Source organism: Nerophis ophidion, linkage group LG29, assembly GCF_033978795.1.
Source record: "Nerophis ophidion isolate RoL-2023_Sa linkage group LG29, RoL_Noph_v1.0, whole genome shotgun sequence".
Classification (NCBI taxonomy): Eukaryota; Metazoa; Chordata; class Actinopteri; order Syngnathiformes; family Syngnathidae; genus Nerophis; species Nerophis ophidion.
The window spans coordinates 14,058,577-14,081,982 of record NC_084639.1 but is presented as its reverse complement, the minus strand read 5'-3'; the positions used below and the strand labels follow the sequence as shown (position 1 = coordinate 14,081,982).

At 39.6% G+C, this 23,406-nt stretch overlaps 2 protein-coding genes across 3 annotated transcripts; both read right to left on the bottom strand.

Annotated features, from left to right (window-relative positions):
* Positions 1-1,713: 1,713 nt before the first annotated feature.
* LOC133545931 (gastrula zinc finger protein XlCGF8.2DB-like) lies at positions 1,714-17,032 on the bottom strand. Of its 2 annotated transcripts, none has more exons than XM_061891670.1 (2): positions 16,654-17,032; positions 1,714-4,727 (listed from the first exon to the last, which is right to left on the bottom strand). In XM_061891670.1, the coding sequence occupies exon 2, from the start codon at positions 4,675-4,677 to the stop codon at positions 3,712-3,714; it is 966 nt and encodes a 321-aa protein (XP_061747654.1). In that variant the 5' UTR covers positions 4,678-4,727; positions 16,654-17,032; the 3' UTR covers positions 1,714-3,711. The 2 variants fall into 2 exon arrangements, with proteins under 2 accessions (XP_061747654.1, XP_061747653.1); XM_061891669.1 differs by lacking the exon at positions 16,654-17,032 and adding an exon at positions 10,954-11,254 and having other exon boundaries at positions 1,718-4,727.
* Positions 17,033-18,314: 1,282 nt separating this feature from the next.
* On the bottom strand, positions 18,315-22,868 carry LOC133545926 (zinc finger protein 25-like). Its single transcript, XM_061891658.1, has 2 exons — positions 22,400-22,868; positions 18,315-20,343 (listed from the first exon to the last, which is right to left on the bottom strand). Exons 1-2 carry the CDS (start codon positions 22,581-22,583, stop codon positions 19,028-19,030), a joined length of 1,500 nt encoding a protein of 499 aa, XP_061747642.1. The 5' UTR covers positions 22,584-22,868; the 3' UTR covers positions 18,315-19,027.
* Between the last annotated feature and the right edge of the window lie 538 nt (positions 22,869-23,406).

Here is a 23,406-nt window from a genome sequence, read left to right as displayed (position 1 = left end):
CTTGTTGCGTATAGCAAACTAGGAAGCAAGAAAGAATGATCGGAGAAGGCAGGCTTAAATAAAGACAGTCATCACAACACAGGTGCGCGTCAGGAGCAAGCGGCAGGTGAAAACAGCAAGCAACCATGGAAACAAACAGAGGCGCACAAACTGGAACCGAATGAGTCCAAATAAGCAGAAAACACCAAAAGACTCAAAAATCTAAATAATAATATGATCCGGGCAGCGGATCATAACAAGTATTGCACTGCTATTGTTTTGTACCCCATGTCATCCTAGTACCCACCCACCCCCTCCCCAGAGAGGAGTTGTACAGTCTAATGGTATGTGGGACAACATGAGATGGCGACTTGTCCAGGGTGTACTCCGCCTTCAGCCCGATCGTGGCTGAGATGGGCTCCAGCAACCCCCGCACCCCCCGAGGAGAATAAGCGGTAGAAAATGGATGGATAATACAGATGACGTTAGCAAAAACGCGTCATTTAGACGCTAGGGGGTCTTTAGTCAAATTTGACACGGTCAAAAAAGCTCCACGCCCTGTTTGACTTTTCCAAACAAAAAATCATCACATTTACGGCAGTTGCTGAAACAAATACAGCTTTCTGTTCGACGATTCCTCGTTGGCGACTCCTTGGCTCATCACCCATCACACGACCATCAAATACACAACAATAACATTAGAATACTTCTTCTAGTCTTCTCTGCGCCACCGCAGACTCAACTAATGATTTGAGTTTACCAGAAAAGTTAAAGGTGAAGTGTCTATTAACACATCATGTTTTGCATATGAATGGTTGTCTGATTCAACCCCAACATTTAAGACATAGCGGTTGTTTTTGGGCACTTACACACACAAACATCTACTTACATCGTCAGGTTTTATTGGCCTAGTGCAAACCTAGAGGGTGAGGAATATAAAACGGTCGATTTGGCTTCTCCAAGTTGGGAATGACACATCTTTGGGCTAGACCTCCTCCAGGTACTGCAGACCTGTAAAACGACACTCGCTTGCAATAAAGCAGCTTTTTGTCGTCCTCAGATCCAGACAAGGATAACAAGACCAGAAATACACATCAAAGGAAACACTTTGGGAACTGGGCTTTTTTACATGCTGAGTTAGTCCAAACATTTCAAGGACAGCACTGATAAAATAGACATAACCTTGATTTATGTTAACAGTACTTACATGTCCTATAGTGCAACAATATAATTCTATAGTTCATCTAACACTTACAGCATGCGTTTAAACCCCAAAAATAAAATTGATTTAGAGATAAAAGCTAAATGAATGCAGTGAAGCAGAATAATAATTTAATTTAATGAATACATCCAAACGCTTTATAAATTATGATGAGCAGAAACAAAGAACAGTTAATACTGTATGTAGCTTCTAAATTAGAAAGAGTTTAAGCACATAAACATTGGCTCAATGGCATTTATTAACAATCTCATTAGTACCACAGAAATGGCAAACTGTCATTTTTTAGACACAATACAGGATTAAATATTTTCAAACACACCAATGTACACGTATAAAGTGTCTTTTGATCCAACAGTTATTTTGCCTTATTCAATACTAAAATATTTTTTGCCCCTTTATGTAGTATGTACGTGATGTGTATTTTCCAGCTCATTTTTTGAACTGATGAAGCAAATGTTGGTGCAATCACAAAGACAGATAATATACCAAACACACTTTGGATTTGTTGGAAAACTCCATCCATGTTGTCATCAACCAACCAGACTGCCTGAACTTCTTAGTCAACACTTCCCATTTGTTTCAGAGTTGATTTAAAATAATGTAGCGTCTGTTCTTAGTGGCACACAAACCTGGAACTATTGAGGGAATCTGGACTCATACACACAACAGATTATCAATATCAAAGTGACTACTAGTATTTATCACGTGAGACGTTCCACTTGCACAACTTGACAATCCTATCGCACAAACTGGACAAGAAAACTTGTCAGGTCTTGGCGAAAATGAGGACTCAGGTGCAGAAGAGTGACAATTGACTCAGACTTTATTTAGATAGTTTTCTTTGCTATCTTCTGGACAGAGTCATTCAAACAAAGTGGCTACAAAATCTATGATATATTCGAGGAAACAAAGGATATGTATCATAGGGCATAAGGCAATACAGAGAAAATCACTCCATAAGGAGGAAAGAGGCAATAGCAAAAGTTCTATACGAGTTTAATAACAACAAAAAAACAACAATCTATGATTATGTACAAAAAGGTAAATCACTCATGCAAAGGAGTCAAGAAGCTATAAACAGAAAGTATGATAGTGTTGAGAAGCCTGCAAACTAAAAGCGTTGCAGAAGGAAGAAAAAAGGAAGACGAGGCACTATGATATTCATACAAAAAGACTTGACCGAAAAGCTTTAGCAAAAGAAAATCACTCTCTCAAAGGGAACAAAGAAATCAATAAAAAAAGTGAGACAATACTTATCAAAACTTGGTTGAAGGCTGTGGACAAAGCTGGAGGTACAAACCCCGTTTCCATATGAGTTGGGAAATTGTGTTAGATGTACAGATAAACGGAATACAATGATTTGCAAATCCTTTTCAACCCATATTCAATTGAATGCACTACAAAGACAATATATTTGATGTTCAAACTCCTAAACTTTTTTTTTTTGCAAATAATAATTGACTTAGGATTTCATGGCTGCAAAACGTGCCAAAGTAGTTGGGAAAGGGCATGTTCACCACTGTGTTACATCACCTTTTCTTTTAACAACACTCAGTAAACGTTTGGGAACTAAGGAAACTAACTGTTGAAGCTTTGAAAGTGGAATTCTTTACCATTCTTGCTTGATGTACAGCTTAAGTTGTTCAATAGTCCGGGGTCTTGTTGTCGTATTTTACGCCTCATTATGCGCCACACATTTTCCATGGGAGACATGTCTGGACTGCAGGCGGTCCAGGAAAGTACCCTCACTCTTTTTCTATGAAGCCACGCTGTTGTTGTAACACGTGGCTCGGCATTGTTTTGGTGAAATAAGCAGGGGCGTCCATGATAACGTTGCTTGGATGACAACATATGTTGCTCCAAAACCTGTATGGACCATTCAGCATTGATGGTGCCTTCACAGATGTGTAAGTGGCAGCTAGATTTTTTGTAGACATGTTCCATAAATATTAATGTTAAAGATTTCTTTTTTATTGAAGAAATGTTTAGAATTAAGTTCATGAATCCAGATGGATCTCTATTACAATCTCCAAAGAGGGAACTTTAAGTTGATGATTACTTCTATGTGTAGAAATCTTTATTTATAATTGATTCACTTGTTTATTTTTCAACAAGTTTTTAGTTATTTGTATATCTTTTTTTCCAAATAGTTCAAGAAAGACCACTGCAATTGAGCAATATTTTGCACTGTTATACAATTTAATACATCAGAAACTGATGACATAGTGCTGTATTTTACTTCTTTATCTCTTTATTTCCAACCAAAAATGCTTTGCTCTTATTAGAGGGTACTTGAATTAAAATAATGTTCACAGGGGGTACATCACTGAAAAAAGGTTGAAAACCACTGAGTTAGATAATGGGTTTTACTAAGTAAAGCGCTTTAAGTCATCAGTAAAAAAAAAAAAGCGCTATATAAATATAATTCACTTCACTACTACGGCTACTTTTCACAAGAGACAACTTCAACAACTTGACAATCTTAGAGCACAATTTTGACAGGAAAACATTTATTCTCTGTTATGTGTTGTCACGTGTGCAGTCAAACTTTGCTTATCAGGATAAAATGTATGACAAACTGGACAAACAAAATGTATTTCTCCTGTGTGTTTTATCATGTGTATTTTCAGGCTGTCCTTCCGAGAAAATATATCCCCACAAACTGAGCAAGTGAAAGGTTTTTCGCCCGTGTGTCTTCTCATGTGTAATTTCAGTATGTATCGCCGAGAGAATTTGTCACCACAGACTGAACAAATAAAAGGTTTCTCTCCCGTGTGTGTTCTCATGTGCGCGGTCAAAGCAGCCTTCTGAGAACACGTTTTGCAGCAAACTGAGCAAGTGTAGGGTTTTTCTCCTGTGTGTGTCCTCGTGTGAACGGTCAACGCGTATTTCTGCGAAAAACTTTTGCCGCAAACTGAGCAACTGTAAGGTTTTTCTCCTGTGTGCGTTCTCATGTGAGGTATCAGGTATTTCTTGTGAGAAAACAGTTCACCGCAAACTGAACAATCGAATGATTTTTCTCCTGTGTGCGTTCGCATGTGTGCAGTCAGAGTGGTGTTGTGAGAAAAACTGTTGCTGCAAACGGAGCAACGGAAAGGTTTTTCTCCTGTGTGTGTTCTCATGTGTCGAACATGATTGGCGTTCCTACAAAAACATTTCGCACAAACGGAGCAGGTAAAACGTTTTTTATCTTTCTTTTTTTCAGCGCATTCAGGGTGTTTGCTGTCTGTGTCAGTCCTCATATCACCCTCAAAGTCTGTATTGCCGCTCAAAGGTTCTTGGGTGTAGTCCTCGTCTCCATCTTCAGTGGAGTGTGACATTACGCCGTCACTATCTGATAGAGGACCTAAGAGGTGGTCAACTCGTGGTTTGTCTTCATGGTCTACAGTCTTCACAGAGACACCAGTCAGAGGCAACTTGGTGGGATCAGCCTCATGCGGCCCGAGAAAACCCTCTTCTCCTGACTGACTGATCATATGTTCCTCCTCTTCCTCTTTAAGGTTAGGTAAGGTCAGCTGCTGGACGTCTGTAGGACACAAACACACTTCAGTGAGACATGTTTTTTTTTTACTATTTGTTGATGCATCAGTGGTCAAAACTACAATATTGAACTCTAGCCATTTATTTTCCTCTGCTTATCCAGATCGTGAGTCAGAAGCCTCAGTCAAGAAGCCCAAACTTTCCAGTCCACGGCCACCTCTTCCAGTCCCACCGAGGAGACAAAGGAGTCCCCAGGACAGAAGTGAGATATAATCCCTCCAGCGTGTCCTATAGTTGGTGCTCCGACACTTGAATTCTTCTGGGAAGTAAAAAAACAGTGGTAGTCGACCAAGCGCAAACTGACTGCAAAAGAGGTTTAAATCTTCCTGGAAAAAACAAATATGAGCAAAAAAATGAACTATGCAATGGAATAAATCCCTATACTTTATCAAAAAAAGATTTGTCGAGTGACATCAAGGATTTTACGTCGATCGCGTTCCCAGACATATAGAACTATTGGGCTATGGAGATGATGATTTCATTTTCCAGCATGATTTGGCACCTGCCCACAGTGCCAAAACCAGCAGTAACTGGTGTACTGACCATGGCATTACTGTCCTCGATTGGCCTGCCAACTCTCCTGACCTTAACGCCATAGAGAATGTGTGGGGTATTGTGAAGAAGAAGCTGAAAGACACCAGACCCAATAATGCAAATGAGCTAAAGGCTGCTATTGAAGCATCCTGGGCATCCATAACATCTCAGCAATGCCACAGTCTGATTGCCTACATGCCACCCCGCATTGATGCAGTAATCCGTGCAAAGGGATTCCCAACCAAGTACTGAGTCCATTAATTGACATTTTCAAATGTTTGATTTTGTTTTGCTGTTATAAATCTTTTTACATGGACTGAGGAAATATTCAAATTTTTTGAGATAGGATTTTTGAGTTTTCTTAAGCTGTATGGCATAATCAGCAATATTATCAATCAATTAATCAATCAATCAATGTTTACTTATATAACCCTAAATCACTAGTGTCTCAAAGGGCTGCACAAACCACAACACAAACCACTACGACATCCTCGGTAGGCCCACAAAAGGGCAAGGAAAACTCACACCCAGTGGGACGTCCGTGACAATGATGACTATGAGAACCTTGGAGAGGACGAAAGCAATGGATGTCGAGCGGGTCTAACATGATACTGTGAAAGTTCGATCCATAGTGGATCCAACACAGCCGCGAGAGTCCAGTCCAAAGGGGAGCCAGCAGGAAACCATCGAGCAATCGAGGCAGAAGTAGGAGAAGAAACCACAGACGACGAAGACGACGAGAGCAACCAGGAGAGAGATGAGCCCCCGCGGAAGACGCAGTCACCGGCCACCAAAAGGCGCGCCGAGACGAGCAGGGAGAGAGGTCGCGCTAGAAATTGTCGCGACCGACTGGAATGAAAACTTGTTCATTGAAATAATAAACGAGAGTCAAACCTGCTACCATGCATCTTGCATCGATGGTCCCTGCAACCCACATGATGACGGCTGGAGACCAGTCACACCAACATATAAGGTGATTGTAAATTAGGGGCAGGACATGGGCCAAATACTGCGGCATGGTCATGCTGGAGTTTCAAAAGGCCGTTGACACCGTAAACCACGCTATACTGTTGGATAAGCTTAGAGCAATCGGATTTGATAAAAACTCACCGAGCTGAATGCTATCTTACTTGGAGGGGAGGAAACAGGTGGTAGAGGTGAATGGCACCCTGTTCCCCCTCTCTCAGTAAGCTGTGGAGTCCCCCAAGGCAGTATACTAGGGCCTTTACTGTTCCTTATATACGTAAACTACATGTCATCAGCATGCGACTCTGAATTGTTCCTGTTTGCGGATGACTCGGCCCTGCTGGTATCTGGCAAGGACAAATCACAGGTGGGAAAAATCCTTAGTGCCAAACTCTGTAGAATTTGCACCTGGCTCGCTGACAATACACTTAGGTAAAACGGAATCCATGCTATTTGGGTCGCAAATCAACCTTAAATGATCAAGTAAAACACAGAATGGACCTGCTATCCCCGTTAAAAAAGAAAATCTCATATCAGTAGGCCTTTAAAGAGAACATTATCACCAAACCTATGCAAGCGTCAATATATACCTTGATGTTGCAGAAAAAAGACCATGTATTTTTTTTACCGATTTCCGAACTCTAACTGGGTGAATTTTGGCGAATTAAACGCCTTTCTTTTTTTCGGTCTTCTAGCGATTACGTCAGAACGTGACGTCACCGAGGTAATAAAGCCACCATTTTCATTTTCACATTACAAACACCGGGTCTCAGCTCTGTTATTTTCCGTTATTTCGACTATTTTTTGGAACCTTGGAGACATCATGCCTTGTCGGTGTGTTGTCGGAGGGTGTAACAACACTAACAGGGAGGGATTCAAGTTGCACCACAGGCAAGACATCTGCTGCCAGACCCCCATTGAGTGTCTGCACATTTGACCGGCGATGCTAAGACAGACATGGCACAGAGATGTATGGATAACCTGCAGATGCATTTGCAACGATTAAGTCAACGAAATCACAAAGGTGAGTTTTGTTGATGTTGTTGACTTATGTGCTAATCAGACATATTTGGTCGCAACATGACTGCCAGCTAATCGATGCTAACATGCTACGCTGATCGATGCTAACCTGCTATTTACGCTAGCTGTATGTACATTTGAAACTAGATACCCACATTTAATGCGAAACAAACACTTACCAATCGACAGATTTAAGTTGCTCCAACGTCACAAGATGCGAAAGTCCTGATTGTTTGGTCCACACATTTTACCGGCGATGCTAATAAGGCAGCCATGCTATGGGCCACTTCATTAGGTACACCCATGCTACGGCCGAATAGCGTCAATAGCTATTTGCTCAATAGCTTCAGTTTCTTCTTCAATTTCGTTTTCGCTATCTGCCTCCATACGCCGACCATCTGTTTCAATATATGCGTAATCTGTTGTATCGCTTAAGCCGCTGAAATACGAGTCTGAATCCGAGCTAATGTCGCTATATCTTGCAGTGTTAACCGCCATGTTGTTTGTATTAGCAGCCCTGTATGACGTCACAGGGAAATGGACAGTCGCATCGCAAAAAGCGACTATCAAGAACTTTAAAGCTTTTTTTAGGGATATTCCGGAAGGTGTAAAATTTTGAAAAAAACTTCGAAAAATAAAACAAGCCACTGGGAACTGATTTTTATTGTTTTTAACCCTTTTGAAATTGTGATAATGTTCCCCTTTAATGGGAACAACGTGGTCCGTTATATTTGCTAGTCACCCACCACTCGAGAGTGCTAAAAGTCCATTTAATTATTTGTGTCATGTCACGTCTTGTATTGTATTTTTCTATTTTCTGTTTCATAAATATATAACAAAGAAAAGATGTTGGTTAAAAAACAAGTTAAAATATGTTGTACTGAATTAATTGTAATACCAGTAAATATAAAAGAAAGTTAAAGCCACCATACGATCACACGTTAAAAAGTATACTGTTAAAAGCCATTGTATTAAGTCACATAATTGTAAAAATATGAAAATGTTATGTACTTGAGCAGACTTCCCGCACTCTGCTAATGACATCGAAACCAGCGGAGGTGCTAAACCAGGGGTCACCAACGCGGTGCCCGCGGGCACCAGGTAGCCCGTAAGGACCAGATGAGTCGCCCGCTGGCCTGTTATAAAAATAGCTCTAATAGCAGCACTTACCAGTGAGCTGCCTCTATTTTTTGATTTTTATTTATTTACTAGCAAGCTGGTCTCACTTTGCTCGACATTTTTAATTCTAAGAGAGACAAAACTGAAATAGAATTTCAAAATCCAAGAAAATATTTTAAAGACTTGGTCTTCACTAGTTTAAATCAATTCATTATTGTTTTACTTTGCTTCCAATAACTTTCAGAAATACAATTTTTTGAGAAAAAATACAACCTTAAAAATTATTTTAGGATTTTCAAACACATATACCTTTTACCTTTTAAATTCCTTCATCTTCTTTCCTGACAATTTAAAATTTAAAGCCCACCAGGCTGCACAAAACTTCTGGTGCCTTTTTGACACAGAAAAGTACAGTGGTGTATGTGCGGCAGCTATGAAGGTTGCAAGCCTGTTTGGTTCAACTTATCTTTGTGAATTAGCCTTTTCTGACATGAACTTCATCAAGAACAAACACAGAACACGCCTCACTGATACACATCTGCAAGACTCACTCAGAGTTGCAGTGTCAAGTTACACACCAGAACATTATCACCAGACCTATGTAAGCCTCAATATATACCTTGATGGTGCAGAAAAAAGACCGTCTATTTTTTTAACCGATTTCCGAACTCTAAATGGGTGCATTTTGGCGAATTAAACGCCTTTCTGTTTATCGCGCTGGAGGCGATGACGTCAGAATGTGACGTCGCCGAGGTAACACACCCGCCATTTTCATTTTCAACACATTACAAACACCGGGTCTCAGCTCAGTTATTTTCCGTTTTTTTGACTATTTTTTGGAACCTTGGAGACATCATGCCTCGACGGTGTGTTGTCGGAGGGTGTAACAACACTAACGGGGAGGGATTCAAGTTTCACCACTGGCCCGAAGATGCGAAAGTGTCTGCCGCCAGACCCCCATTGAATGTGCTGGAGTGTCTCCACATTTGACCGGCGATGACAGACATGGCACAGAAATGTATGGATGACCTGCAGATGCATTTGCAACGATAGTCAACGAAATCACAAAGGTGAGTTTTGTTGATGTTGACTGCCAGCTAATCAATGCTAACTTGCTACGCTAATCGATGCTAACATGCTATTTACCGGCGGTGCTAAAGCAGACATGGCACAGAGATGTATGGATAACCTGCAAATGCATTTGCAACGATAGTCAACGAAATCACAAAGGTGAATTTTGTTGATGTTGACTGCCAGCTAATCGATGCTAACATGCTACGCTAATCAGTGCTAACATTATATTTACCGGCGGTGCTAAAGCAGACATGGTACAGAGATTTATGGATAACCTGTAGATGCATTTGCAACTATATTAGGTTTCCTTCCACCCACATTTAATGCGAAAAAAACACTCATCAATCGACGGATTTAAGTTGCTCCCGTGTCAACAGATGCAAAATTCCTGATCGTTTGGTCCGCACATTTTACCGGCGATGCTAACGCAGCTATTCGGCCATGCTATGACTATGAATTTGCTCAATAGCTTCAGTTTCTTCTTCAATACTTTCATACTCCAACCATCTGTTTCAATACATGCGTAATCTGTTGAATCGCTTAAGTCGCTGAAATCCGAGTTTGAATCCGAGCTAATGTCGCTATATCTTGCTGTGGTATTCCCATTGTTTGTTTACATTGGCAGCACTGTGTGACGTCACAGGGAAATGGCCAGTGTCTTCGCAGAGAGCGAAAATAAGGCACTTTAAAGCTTTATTTAGGGATATTCCGAGACCGGTACAATTTTGAAAAAAAACTTCAAAAAATACAACAAGCCACTGGGAACTGATTTTTATTGTTTTTAACCCTTTTGAAATTGTGATAATGTTCCCCTTTAACAGCATGCAATGCCAGGCTTCCCACTAACTGACAAAGAAACAGATAACAGATTTGGCATCCAGTTGAACGTGTGACATGATTTATTTAAAAAATTTGAGAGTTGACTTTTTTATTTTACATGAGTTATTATTTGTACAAACATGGTGCAAAGTAATTCATGATTTGTTAAGAAATGTTAGTGGCTAGCTAGTTAAAATGGGATATTGTGATTTCACAAGACTGTCTTGGAAGTGATCATTTGAAAATGTTCAATTTGAAAAATGTGCACTTAGAGAAAATATAAAAAAATAAAGTATTGCATATTGATATGTGTCTGTTTCTATATATATTTGTGAGAAATCATTAAAATGATCAGTGTTTCCACAAAGATTAACATAATTAATTATTAATAATAACATAGAGTTAAAGGTAAATTGAGCAAATTGGCTATTTCTGGCAATTTATTTAAGTGTGTATCAAACTGGTAGCCCTTCGCATTTATCAGTACCCAAAAAGTAGCTCTTGGTTTCAAAAAAGGTTGGTGACCCTTGTGCTAACCACATATTGTGTGTGTGTGTCCGTCTGATCACTCATTGCAATTACCTGTAAAAAGACACATCATCTAATCCAGCCTGTGTGTGGGTTCTTGGCGGGACGGCTACACAGCAGTTACATGAGGATGATAAAAGTGTAAAAAATACCTTCAACGTGTAGCACAATTTGAGTTTTGCGAGCAGCTTCCAGTTGTTGTCGATGTCGCTCCTTCTCCTCTCTCGTTCTAGAAAGTTCCTCCTCGTACGACTTTATCGTGCTTTCAAACAGCGCGAATATTTCATCAGCTGCCGCCATTAGTCGCTCTTTTACCAACTCTTTCAACATTTTGGTGTCTTGTAGCGAGCACACCGACGAGCTTTTAGCGCTGCTAAATGCTAAATGCTAACGTATGAGTCACTTGATCCGTTCGCGCATGCGCTGCAGTGCTTCTTCTTTTTTTTTATTCACAGTGGTGCAAACCGAGTTAGTTCATCACCGCCACCCTCTGGATGTAAATGGTGTTTTACTAAAAACTTAAAATCCAAACTTGCTTCCTGCCCTTATTGTTTCAAATACAGAATATTATATTTATGTATATTTTTTCCAGAAATTAAACACATGCAGGCATCTAGCTAGGCACACAAAAAATGCAACACATTAGTTACTAAGCTAAAAAAAAATCCAGATAAAGCTACCTTCATTGGATTGATTCCATCCATCCATCCATTTTCTACCGCTTATTCCCTTTTGGGGTCGCGGGGGGCGCTGGCGCCTACCTCAGCTACAATCGGGCGACTTGTCCAGGGTGTACACCGCCTTCCGCCCGATTGGATTGATTCGTTTTTCACATAAGTTTTAATGCAAACATTTTTGAAGAAACACGAAAAGGGGCAAACAAATCTCTGTTTTTCTCCTGAACTGGCAGACATTTTGCACTATTCTTTCTCAACATTTGTTGTCACTATTTAGCTCTCTTCTGCATATATTTGTACTTTGCACAAAATATTGCATGGTCCTATTTGTATATAATGTTGATCGGGGGCTAGTATATGTTTTACTGTAAAGTATGCTCCGAGAGTACTTGCTTGCTTAGTGAATACTTCGATTTGTTGTATGTTTAGAGAGTTAACAACTGTCGAAAACAAATTCCAATGTATTTGCAAGTATAGTTGGCCAAATAAACCTGATTCTGATTCTTCTTAAGCGTCAAAAGATGTGGGATAAAGCAAGACAAAGTAATCCTGCCACTGATTGGTCTTTTTTAAGAGCCATTATGTTACTACTTTGCATGTTAATAAGCAACTAATTAATGGTGAATATGTGTTCCCCAAACTAAAGTGTTACCGCAAGTTAAAACGCTACTATTATAAAACTGTCATCAACAACACCCAGAAATGCCGCTGGCTTCGCTGGGCACAAGCTCATCTAGGATGGACTGATGCAAAGTGGAAAAGTGTCCTGTGGTCTGACGAGTACACATTTCAAATTGTTTTTGAAAACTGTGGATGTCGGGTTTTCAGGAACAAAGAGGAGAAGAACCATCCAGATCGATATAGGTACAAAATTCAAAAGCCAGCATCTGTGATGGTATGGGGGGGTGTTAGTGCCCAAGGCATGGGTAACTTACACATCTGTGAAGGCACCATTATTGATGAAAGGTACATCCAGGTTTTGGAGCAACAAATGTTGCCGTCCAAGCAACGTCATCATGGACGCCCCTGCTTATTTCAGCAAGACAATGCCAAGCCACGTGTTACAACAGCGTGGCTTCATAGTAAAAGAGTGTGGGTGCTAGACTGGCCTGCCTGTAGTCCAGACCTGTCTCCCATTGAAAATGTGTGGTGCATTATGAAGCCTAAAATATCACAACGGAGACCCCGGGCAGTTGAACAACTTAAGCTGTACATCAAGCAAGAATGGGAAAGAATTCCCATTCTCTTCAGTTCCCAAATGTTTACTGAGTTTTGTCTAAAGGAAAGGCCATGTAACACAGTGGTAAAAATGCTCCTGTGCCAACTTTTTTTGCAATGTGTTGCTGCCATTAAATTCAAAGTTCATGATTATTTGCAAAAAAAAAAAATGTTTCTCAGTTCGAACATTAAATATTTTGCCAACTTCACTGGTTTTGAGTTTTGAATGTTATTTCAGTGGATGCATAATCATATTGTCAAAGGGGCTATTTGAGGCTATGTGTTGGCCCTAACATGCTGTGGGAATTGTCCTCACCTTTCCCCCTTATATGTTGGCCTTGCGTTCCCAGATCATATGAAAAAAATTGCTAAAGTAATACTACTTTACAAAGGTGAAAACAAACACGAGTTCTCTAATTACAGAGCATTATCACTGCTTCCACAGTTCTCAAAGATCTAGGATAAACTACTTGCTGCTGGGTTAAATACAGTGCTTAATGGATATAATATTTTAAGTAATAGTCAATAATGGGTTCTGTCCTAATCCATCAACTGCATTAGCAATAATTGGTTTTGCCGAACAAATTTCAACTGCAATATATAAACAACAATGCTTAGTATTTTTTGTAGATCTTCAAAAATTGTTTGATGCGCTCGACCATGAAATATTATTGAAAAACTGTACAAATGTGGAATAAGAGGAGTGGATCTTGAGTGGCTCAAAAGTGACCTGAAAATCAACAATGGGAAATTTGCCTTGCATAATATCAATTGTGCCAGGCTTGCCACTGACAGTTTGGTTGTGTTGTAGTTTTTCCTCTGTGTGTGTTTAGTATTTCCTATTTTTAGTTCCTGTCAGCACTCTTATTTTGTCTGTTTCCTGTTTTTTTCCCCGTGCGCTGTTTTCCCTCAATGCGGCTGATTGGCACCTGGTCACACCTGGTGTCAATCAGCCCACTCCTATTTGTACCTGCTTTGTCTTCCAGTCAGTGCTAGATTATAGATTTGTCGATGTCGCTTCTTGTCGCTCTTGTCATATATTATCGCTCCTGTCGTGTCGTACCTTGTCATGTCTTTGCAGCGTAGCGGTAAGCTATCTTCGTTTGATGTTTGTAGCTTACTCTTTTTTGTTCCCTGCTTCCGGTTTGTTCTTTCATTTTACAAGTACGACTTTTTTTTCCTGCTTGATATCTGTTAGCTTCTACGCTAGGCTTTTTGTTTGTTATCCGCCCACATGCGCACTTTTTGTTTGAACCCTTTGTTGGTTTTTGTCTTAGTATTTAAATTAAATAATGTTTTCCTGCAAAATGCCTCCCTCTTTCTCTGCATCTTGGGGTTCGTCACCAACTAACTCTGACAAATTGTGGAGTACCACAAGGATCGGACTTTGGACCAATACTGTTTCTCATGATATCGTTGTACATTCGATGGTCGTGCCACTCTCCCAGGACAGAGTGACCGTGTGGTGGGTGATGAGCCAAGGAGACGCCAACAAGGAATCGTCGAACAAAAAGCTTTATTTGTTTCAGCGAGCCACTGATTGGAGCTGCAGCTCCAGAAGAACGAGTATGGGCCAGATTACTCTTCGGTTATCTTCTCGGACCACTGTCCTTAAATACCTTTTACACCAAGACCATTATCCTTTGTTGTTCTAGCCGTGGGGCCGGCCTGTCTGGCCAGTCAATCTTTCCTTGACATTATTCCTCTGATCCTGTTTGAGTCGGGTGACCTACGACTCCTATCCTCTACCCCTATCTGTGGGGGCTTACTAACAGATGTTGCTAATGTCTTTATTATCTATCCTAAAATCCTACTGCTGCTGTCCTTTTAAGTTCCCCAATGTCCTGGGGGCGAAAGTCAACACTCTCTGGAACGCTTGTGAGTAGTAGAATAATCCTCTAAAGGATTCTGTGACCAAATACAAATACATGCTACTTCCCATTCTTATAAGAAAATTGTATACGGTATAATTTACCTCAATATCACTGTTTCCAAACTGTTTAAGTGTATTCTATTTGCGTACTACACAAACCTATTTTATTCAGGACAAAATATTGAAGGTGTGTTAGAAGCGGTTAAAAATTAATTTGTCAAAATAGATGGTATGATGTTGACAGATTATCCTGGAATACTGGTAAAACTAAATGAATGTTTTTTTTTTTTGTAGTAGTAGGAAAAGTGTCAACTCCTCATTATATGTCGTTAAGCTTCAAAGGACAAAAGAGATCAAGTTTTTGGGTGTTATGATTGATGAACATTTGTCAAGGAAATCACATATAAGTGATACAAAGGTTAAAATAGAAATAATGTATAAAGCAAATACAAAAATTCTACCAATCAATATTCAAAACAGATTAGTAAAAATAGAGAGTGATTATTATTTAAGAAGGACTGAGATCTTTAATAAATTGAGATGTAGAACCGTGACAAAGGAAAGAAGCACTTGAGTCCGAGGTGTTAGTTCATGGAACAAAATGATAATGGAACCAAAAAAATTGAATATATTGCTGTATTTAGAAAAAATAAAATCATGATGAAAAGTTTTGTTGTTATAAAAAATAAATATTTCTTTAATCGTATTTAGAGTTGAACAACAAAAGTAATTTTGTGAATGGGGGACATTTTTTTCTACGATTATATGTATTTCTGCTCCTTTTCATTCATGATGTATTTTAATATTAGTTGACCTTTAATGAATAAAATAAAAACACAAATTGAAAATAGAAATGGAAAGGGTACTTCAAAAAGTAAACAGTATGTACTTTATTATCATCTGTGTAACTCTCTGAAGGGTAATAAGTACAGTCATTAATGCAGAGAAACGATTTGTCAATATCAAAATATTCATTGGAATCGCTTTTTGGCACGCACCACGTAGTTTGGAGTCATAGACAAAACAAATAAAAAAGACATTAGATTGATTGTCTAACATGTTTACAGTACTGATAGTGCTATAGTAAAGTTTACAGTACATTTAAAACCCAGAATAAACTTGATTTAAAGACAAAAGTCAAATAAGTCAAGGCTAGCAGAAGAATACATTGATTTAAAGAATGCATATTAATATTGTATGTAGCTTCTAAACAAAAAAGAGATTTTAGCACATAAACAGTCCTTTACAATCTCATTAATACCATAGAAATGGCCAACTATGTCATTTTTTAGACAAGACAAAGGCTAAATGATAAACATGTCGTTACAATAACACCAATGAGCAGTACAGAGGATGAAGTGACTTTTTGACTTAGGAGTTATTTTTTTCTTATTCAATATTGAAATAGTTATCGCCACTTTATGTTGTATGTACTTGATGTGTGGTTTCCAGCTGATTTTATTGACTGATGAAGCAAATGTTGGTTTTTGATTGATTGATTGATTGAAACTTTTATTAGTAGATTGCACGGTTCAGTACAAATTTCGTACAATTGACCACTGAATGGTAACACCCGAATAAGTTTTTCAACTTGTTAAGTCGGGGTCCACGTTAATCAATTCAGTCTCCCTAAGTAGACTGGCTGTCATGGTCCACTTCTTGGACCATGTCATATTCTGGTTGTGTTTCTGTTTTGTTATCACAGCCTGTTTTGTATTTGACGTCCTTAGTTCCTGGTGGCACTTCCTGTTTTGTTCCGTTGTCATATATACCCATTTGGTGTCACCTGTCTCTCGTTTGATCACGCGCACCTGCCCTTGATTATTTATCTCCCTATATATGCCTGCCTTCTTTTGCCATTCGGCCTCGGAGTCTTGTTTGCTTGTTCCACGCAACAGTTGACGTCGCTCTTCCAGCATTGTGGTAAAAAATACTTTTGTTACTTGTTAGCTTCCACGCTATTCCTGTTTAGTTTATGTCCCTAGTTTACATACTAGCGCTTTCTGTTTGTTTTGTCTAGTGCCTTTGTGAAAGTGCCTTTGTTTTAAGTTTTTTTTTATTCAATAATAAATTATTGTTCCTACCTTACGCTGTGTCCATCTTCGCTGCACCCACGGGAGAACGCAAACCACGCCACGATGCCAGCTAAACGTCACAGAAGAGTCCGAGCAGAGAGACGTTCTCTGGCAGCTGAATTAGAGGCATTTCATGTGCTTACTGGGCAGATAGCCCAAGCGATGGAGACGAGGACTTTTCGCTACATGCCAGAGTGGATGTTGGAGCCTGGAAGTCTCCAGGCTTCACTCAACGCCTCTCGGCTCGATGAGGTCCCGCCTTGCCCCGCTCGCTCGCGTCAGCGAGAGCGGAAGTCGTGGATGAAGGCTTCACCTTGCGAAAGTGACGCGGCAGCCCCGCCATCCCTCTTTCCTGGACACAGCCACGTTCAACCCGTCCGGGACTCACCCTACACGTCTGGTAATCCTTTTTTGTTATTCTTCTATTGACTCCCCCGGCTGGCCTGGTAGTCACGGGTACTGCACCCGTGACGTCAGTCCTCTGACGTCCCCAGAACAGAGTGGAGATTAAAAAAAAAAAAAAAATCGAACATGCACTCCCTCAGTCGTCCACAGGGGACGTAAATGACTCTCTTAGACTTTTTAAAGACATTTGCGTTCAGTCACAGTATAAATCTTTATTTTCTGGAACCCCCACTACCTGTGACTTGGCCCCCTTCTCCAGTGACTTTTCCTCCCACCTGTCTACCTGTCCTTGGACAGGTAGACATAGCTACTATGTCCCTTGCAATCAATCTATCAAAATCAGCACTCTGCCTCTGTGGTACATAACAGTGTTTGACTTACAGACTTTTGGACAGACTCCTAATGCAGATTTTCGAAAAAGGCTCTGCTTACTTTTTATGTTGGCCAAGTGAGTCTGTCCGTAAGTTTGCAAGCGCAGTCCAATTTTGAGCGTGTCATCCCGGACGAAGCCCCCAATTGTTGCGTTTAGACCAGTTCTTCCGACAGTCAACCCCTCCAGGTTCTTTTGATGGCACATAAGCTGGTTTTAAATCAATCAGAGGCAGAGGTTGCTCATTTTGATACTTTAATCCAAAAGGCTTTGGGAGATCGATCTAAATACAACAGTTCAATTGCATTCCCCAAATCGATCTAGTTCTAAAATGGAAGTTGAGCCTCCTCTCTTCTTCTCATCCCCCCTCCTCTTCCTATGACAGTTGAGATAAGCAAATATGTTATGACTCGCTACATTTCACTGTCAAGCCCTACCCACGCTCAACACTTAGCTCTCTTAAAATCTGACTAGGATATAAAAAGACATCCATCTCCGTCATTAGCTTCCACGCTATTCCTGTTTAGTTTATGTCCCTAGTTTACATACTAGCGCTTTCTTTTTGTTTTGTCTAGTGCCTTTGTGCAAGTGCCTATGTTTTTAGTTAGTTTTATTGTATAATAAATTATTGTTTCTACCTTACGCTGTGTCCATCTTCAATGCACCCACGGGAGAACGTAAACCACGCCACAATGCCAGCTAAACGTCACACTGGCACTTGGTCTTGAGCCAACCCCTTTAGTGACGTCATGAATTTGACGGACAGAAAGAGTATATGGCTCTAACAACTGTCATCTAGTGTATTGGACTTGAAACTGTAAATAAACTTTCTTGTAAATGATATGATAATAATTAAACAAGATGTAACAAAAGGACAACAGTAATCATCACAGTATTATTTTAAATGTTGAAATAAAAATTGAGATTTATTATCACAAACAATATTATCACCACACACAAAAGTACCAAATAGTGGGAACGTTGAGAACAGGTATCGATTTTGGGGTACCGGAATCTGTGCCATATCGGTTGAAAAGTGAACAGTACCCATCCCTAGCAGCAATTGTTGTTGTACTGGAAACTAATTTACAAACAGAACTTCATCACACACAATACTTTACTATGGAATTGTTGTTATATTAAAATGAGAAATCCATCTTTGTACAGCAATGGTTTGAAAAAGGGACGGTGTGGTGCAGTGGTATAGTGGCCATGCGCAACCCGAGGGTCCCTGGTTCAATCCCCACCTAGTGCCAACCTCGTCACGTTCGTTGTGTCCTGAGTAAGACACTTCACCCTTGCTCCTGATGGGTGCTGGTTAGCGCCTTGCATGGCAGCTCCCTCGATCAGTGTGTGAATGTGGAAGTAGTGTCAAAGCGCTTTGAGTACCTTGAAGGTAGAAAAGCGCTGGGATGATGTACAATATTGGCTTTTGTCTGACATTCCAAACTTTGATGGCATACTAATGCACGTACTTGACTGAAAAAAGCAATAATATATGTAGAAACATATTAAACAGATTGTTACACAAACAACAATGTTATATGTGCTGATGTTGTTAGAAAGTAAAAATTAAAGTCTGGACAGTTTATTTCAAATCCTGCAGTTTCATTTGCTGCTGCTGTTGTCACCAGCACACTTGTGTTTCTTACACAGGTACTTAGAAGGGAATCTTTCACCACACACACTGCAATTAAACACTTTCTCTCCTGGGTGTCTTTTCATGTGTGCTACAAGGTTTGATTGGTCACAAAAGCTCTTGTTGCAGACTGAACATTTGAAAGGTTTCTCACAAGTGTGTCTTCTCATGTGTACTACAAGGTTTGATCGTTGACAAAAGCTTTTGTTGCAGATTGAACAGGAATGTGATTTTTCACCAGTGTGTGTTCTCATGTGTTTTTTCACATCTGTGCTTCTTGTAAAACTTTTACCACAGGTTGAACAAGTAAAAGGTTTTTCACCAGTGTGTATTCTCAAGTGTGCTTTAAAACTATGACTTTGTGTAAAACCTTTACCACAGGTTGAACAGGAAAACATTTTTTCACCAGTGTGTGTTCTCTTGTGTCTTGTCAGATCCTGACTTTGTGCAAAACCTTTACCACAGGTTGAACAGATAAAAGGTTTTTCACCAGTGTGTGTTCTCGTGTGTACTTTCAAATATTGACTTTGTGTAAAACCTTTACCACAGGTCGAACAGGTAAAAGGTTTTTCTCCAGTGTGTGTTCTCATGTGTCTTTTCAAAGGCCAATGGTTTTTAAAGGTTTTGTCACAGAGAAAACATGTGAAGTGAGTGTTGTCAGTGTGACATATCTTATCATCTTTAGAGTCTTCATCATCAGTGTCAGGAGAGTGTGACGTTGTGTCCTCACTATCTGATAGTGGAGCTAAGAGCTTGTCTGCTTGTGATCCTCCACAGTGGTCTCCATCAGCTTCTGTTGTCATGTGTTGTGTTGAGCTGCTGCTTGGAGGCTCCGCCCCTCCCCACTCCTCACTTTCACCTTTGACCTCATCATCTTCACTCTTCACAGGGACACCAGTCACTGGGAACTCCTCCAACCATTTAGGCTGACTGATGCGGTGTTCCAACTCTTCCTCTTTAATGTGCGGCGGCTCTTTGTCCTCCTTTTCCTCTTTAAAGTAGGGGTTTAGTGGGTCCTCCTCTTCATTTTTAATGTGAGGGGTCAGTGGGTTCTCTTGCTCCTTAAAGTGAGGCGTCAGTGGATCATCCTCTTCATTTTTGATGTGTAAGATCAGTGGGTCTGCTGCTTGCCCTTTAATGTAAAGAGTGAGTTTATCACTATGGGTTTGTGGTTCCTCTCCTCCCTCTTTAATGTGTTGGGAATGTAGTACTTCTTCTTCCTCGTGTATGTGGGGGGACTGTGTTTCCTCCTCCTGCTCATGAGGTAGAGGTTCTTCTTTGGCGTCTAACGATACAGGAGAAAACAAACATTCTTTAAAAAAGTCCAGCTTTGCTCAGTCACATGAGACATTGTCCTGCACCAACATATGATCTCACAATCTCATCAGTTTCCCCTCACAGCCGTCAGGGTACTTCCAGCTGACACATGAAGAAGACCTTCAGGGGAATGCCTTCCCAGGCCAACGTCCAATCCACTTTGTTCTTATAAAAACATCCTAAAAGTAATTCCTGCAATCCTTAATGGTAGACGCCATACAGGAAATAATGTACCACATGCCAGCCTCCGCAGTAGTATTAGTGATGAGCTCCCCCTGCTGGCGGACTATAATTACTGTCATTTTCACATTAATTTTTAGAGACATGTCACACTAAAATAAGCATGAGCACAGTCAAAATTTTGGCCAAAAAAGATGACATCTGTTTTGCTTTCATTTAGATAGTGTCACCACAATTAAACCGGGATGAAGTAATCAGATTACTGACTACTCCTTCAAAAGATAACTTGTTTATCTTATTAATAATAGTAATAATGGATTGGATTAATTTAATGCGTTTCTAGACACTCAAATTGCGTTAGAGAACTGAGAAGGCATCCTTCATGCAGTCCACACATTCAATGTGGTAAACTACATTTAATAATAATAATAATAATAATAATAAGTAGATGAAGCAATTCCTGAAGGAATTGTGTGTGAATGCTCCAATGCTGAACTTGAACTGAAATGCTGGCAGAATGTAGTATGAATTTAAGAATAGTTTGAATGTTGGAATGGTTTGAATGTTGATGAGTTGGAATTTTCAGGAAAACTGTAAGTTGGTTTAAAACTTGGGAACATGTTAGTTTGAATGTCCAGGATGAGTGGAATATGTTGATGTTGGAATGGTTTGAATAGGTTCATATCAATGGTAACTTCCTGGAAATTTGTGAATTTGGGGAAAAGCGGGATTTTTTTTTTTTGATTATGACGAACATGAACAAGTTGAATTGGTTAGTGTTGTAATTGTTTAAATCCGTCACGAAATGTTGAAGTAGTAACAGTTTTTTAATTGAAAAATGGTATTACTGAATTTTGTGAAAACCAGGAATTTTTCAAGTTCTTAAAGCAACTTGTTTTTTTTGTCCTGACAAAGAGGAATGTTTTGACAGTGGAACAGTTGAAATGGGTTGAACAATGTGAAAGGAGTCATCACAGTATAGAGGGTTGGAAATAAAGTTAGTAAAATAAAAGGAATTCCTGGAAATGTGTTGAATGTGGAAAAATGGTTGTTTGAATTTCCAAGATGAATGAAATGTGCTGAAGGTGGAATGGTTTGAATGGGTTGGAAAATGTGGGAATTGTGGAAGTTAGAAAAATTTATAATTTTGGAATGGGGAAAATGTCCCTAAAAACTGGGAATTTTAGGAAATCCGGGAATATTTTTAAACAAGTGTTGAAAGGGAGAACGCAGTTCCTGAACAGGCTAAATATTTTGATGTTAGAACGGTTTGAATCGGATGAAAAATTTGGGTGTTGTTGAACTTTGATTTCATTCATTTCAATGGGAATTTCATAGAAATTTGGTAATTTCTAGAAAAGCGAGATTTTTGGGGAAAATTGTGAATGTTCTGAACGGTGAGTGTTGGACTTTTTCAAATCGGTGGAGAAATGTTGAAGTAGTAAAATTTTTAATTGAGAAATGGTATGAAATTCCTGGAATTTCATGAAAACCGGGAATTTTTCCAAGTTCGAAAAACAATGATGTTTTTTCCTGTTTGACGATGGAACAGTTGAAAAATGTGGAAGGAGTCATCTCCAGAAAAAAGGGTTAAGAAAGGGTTTGAAAAAATGGGAATTCCTGGAATTTTTTTGAACTTGTAAAAATAATAGATTGAATGTCCAGGATTAGTGGAATATGTTGAACGTGGAATGGTTTGAATCAGTTGGAAAATGTGTAAATGGTAGCTCTGACTTGTTCCACCACTGTTCATTGTGATTATATTATATATTCCCAATGTCATGTTCTTGTTATTAATCAAATACAAAAGTTAGTAAACATGTGAGAGTAAGAAGTCAACAAACCTGTTCTGGGTAACACAACTTGATGTTTCTTAACAGCGTCCAGTAGTCGATTGTTTTCCTCCTTTGTTCTGGAAAGTTCCGCCTCGTATTCTGCTATCGTTCTTTCTAACACTACAAATATTTCTTCAACGGCAGCAGTTAGTCGCTGATCCACCAACGCTCTTAACATTTGTAACGTATACATTTTCACACAATCACAACACTATACTCTTACACTCGATCTCTACTTAGCGATGTGTTGATAACGTCCGCGGCTAACAAGCTAAGCTAACTAGCGAGCTAAGCTAACTTAAGCAAAGGTAGCACGAGAAGCGGCACAGTCGAGACGACTTTATCCTTTACTAAAGAATCGAAGATGTATTTTATACGACGTAAATATTTCAAACTGGGGAGCAAATAATACGACTGACTTATTAGCGTCCTGCTCGCGGCTTTCTGCATCGATATGTTTTCACGACAGTTAGCACACTTGACGTTACAAGGCAGTACTGCTCTGTTCTGCCGCCTTCCTTTTTTTAAATAAACCTTTATTTACAAAACTGCAACATTTAAAAACAATTGATAAATATTAATAATCAAAATAAGTACACAAACAGTACAAATTAGCGCCAGGGGTTTTTGAACTCAATAATGTAACTAAAATAGTGAAGTGAAGTGAATTATATTTATATAGCGCTTTTTCTCTAGAGACTCAAAGCGCTTTACATAGTGAAACCCAATATCTAAGTTACATTTAAACCAGTGTGGGTGGCACTGGGAGCAGGTGGGTAAAGTGTCTTGCCCAAGGACACAACGGCAGTGACTAGGATGGCGGAAGCGGGGATCAAACCCGCAACCGTCAAGTTGTTGGCACGGCCGCTCTACCAACCGAGCTATGCTGCCCAATATAGTGAAGTGAATCATATTTGTATAGCACTTTTCTCAAGTGACTTAAAGCGCTTTACATTGTGAAACCCAATATCTATTCAATTTAAACCAGTGTGGGTGGTGTCATGTACTGTTTTGTC

Excerpts from the sequence above, each read along its gene's own strand:
- LOC133545926 (XM_061891658.1), bottom strand. The coding sequence starts at position 22,583 with ATGTATACGTTACAAATGTTAAGAGCGTTGGTGGATCAGCGACTAACT. Across the intron at positions 20,344-22,399 it reads AGTTGTGTTACCCAGAACAG|ACGCCAAAGAAGAACCTCTA; the intron begins GTTTGTTGACTT and ends CTGTATCGTTAG.
- LOC133545931 (XM_061891669.1), bottom strand. The coding sequence starts at position 11,131 with ATGTTGAAAGAGTTGGTAAAAGAGCGACTAATGGCGGCAGCTGATGAA. Across the intron at positions 4,728-10,953 it reads AATTGTGCTACACGTTGAAG|ACGTCCAGCAGCTGACCTTA; the intron begins GTATTTTTTACA and ends TGTGTCCTACAG.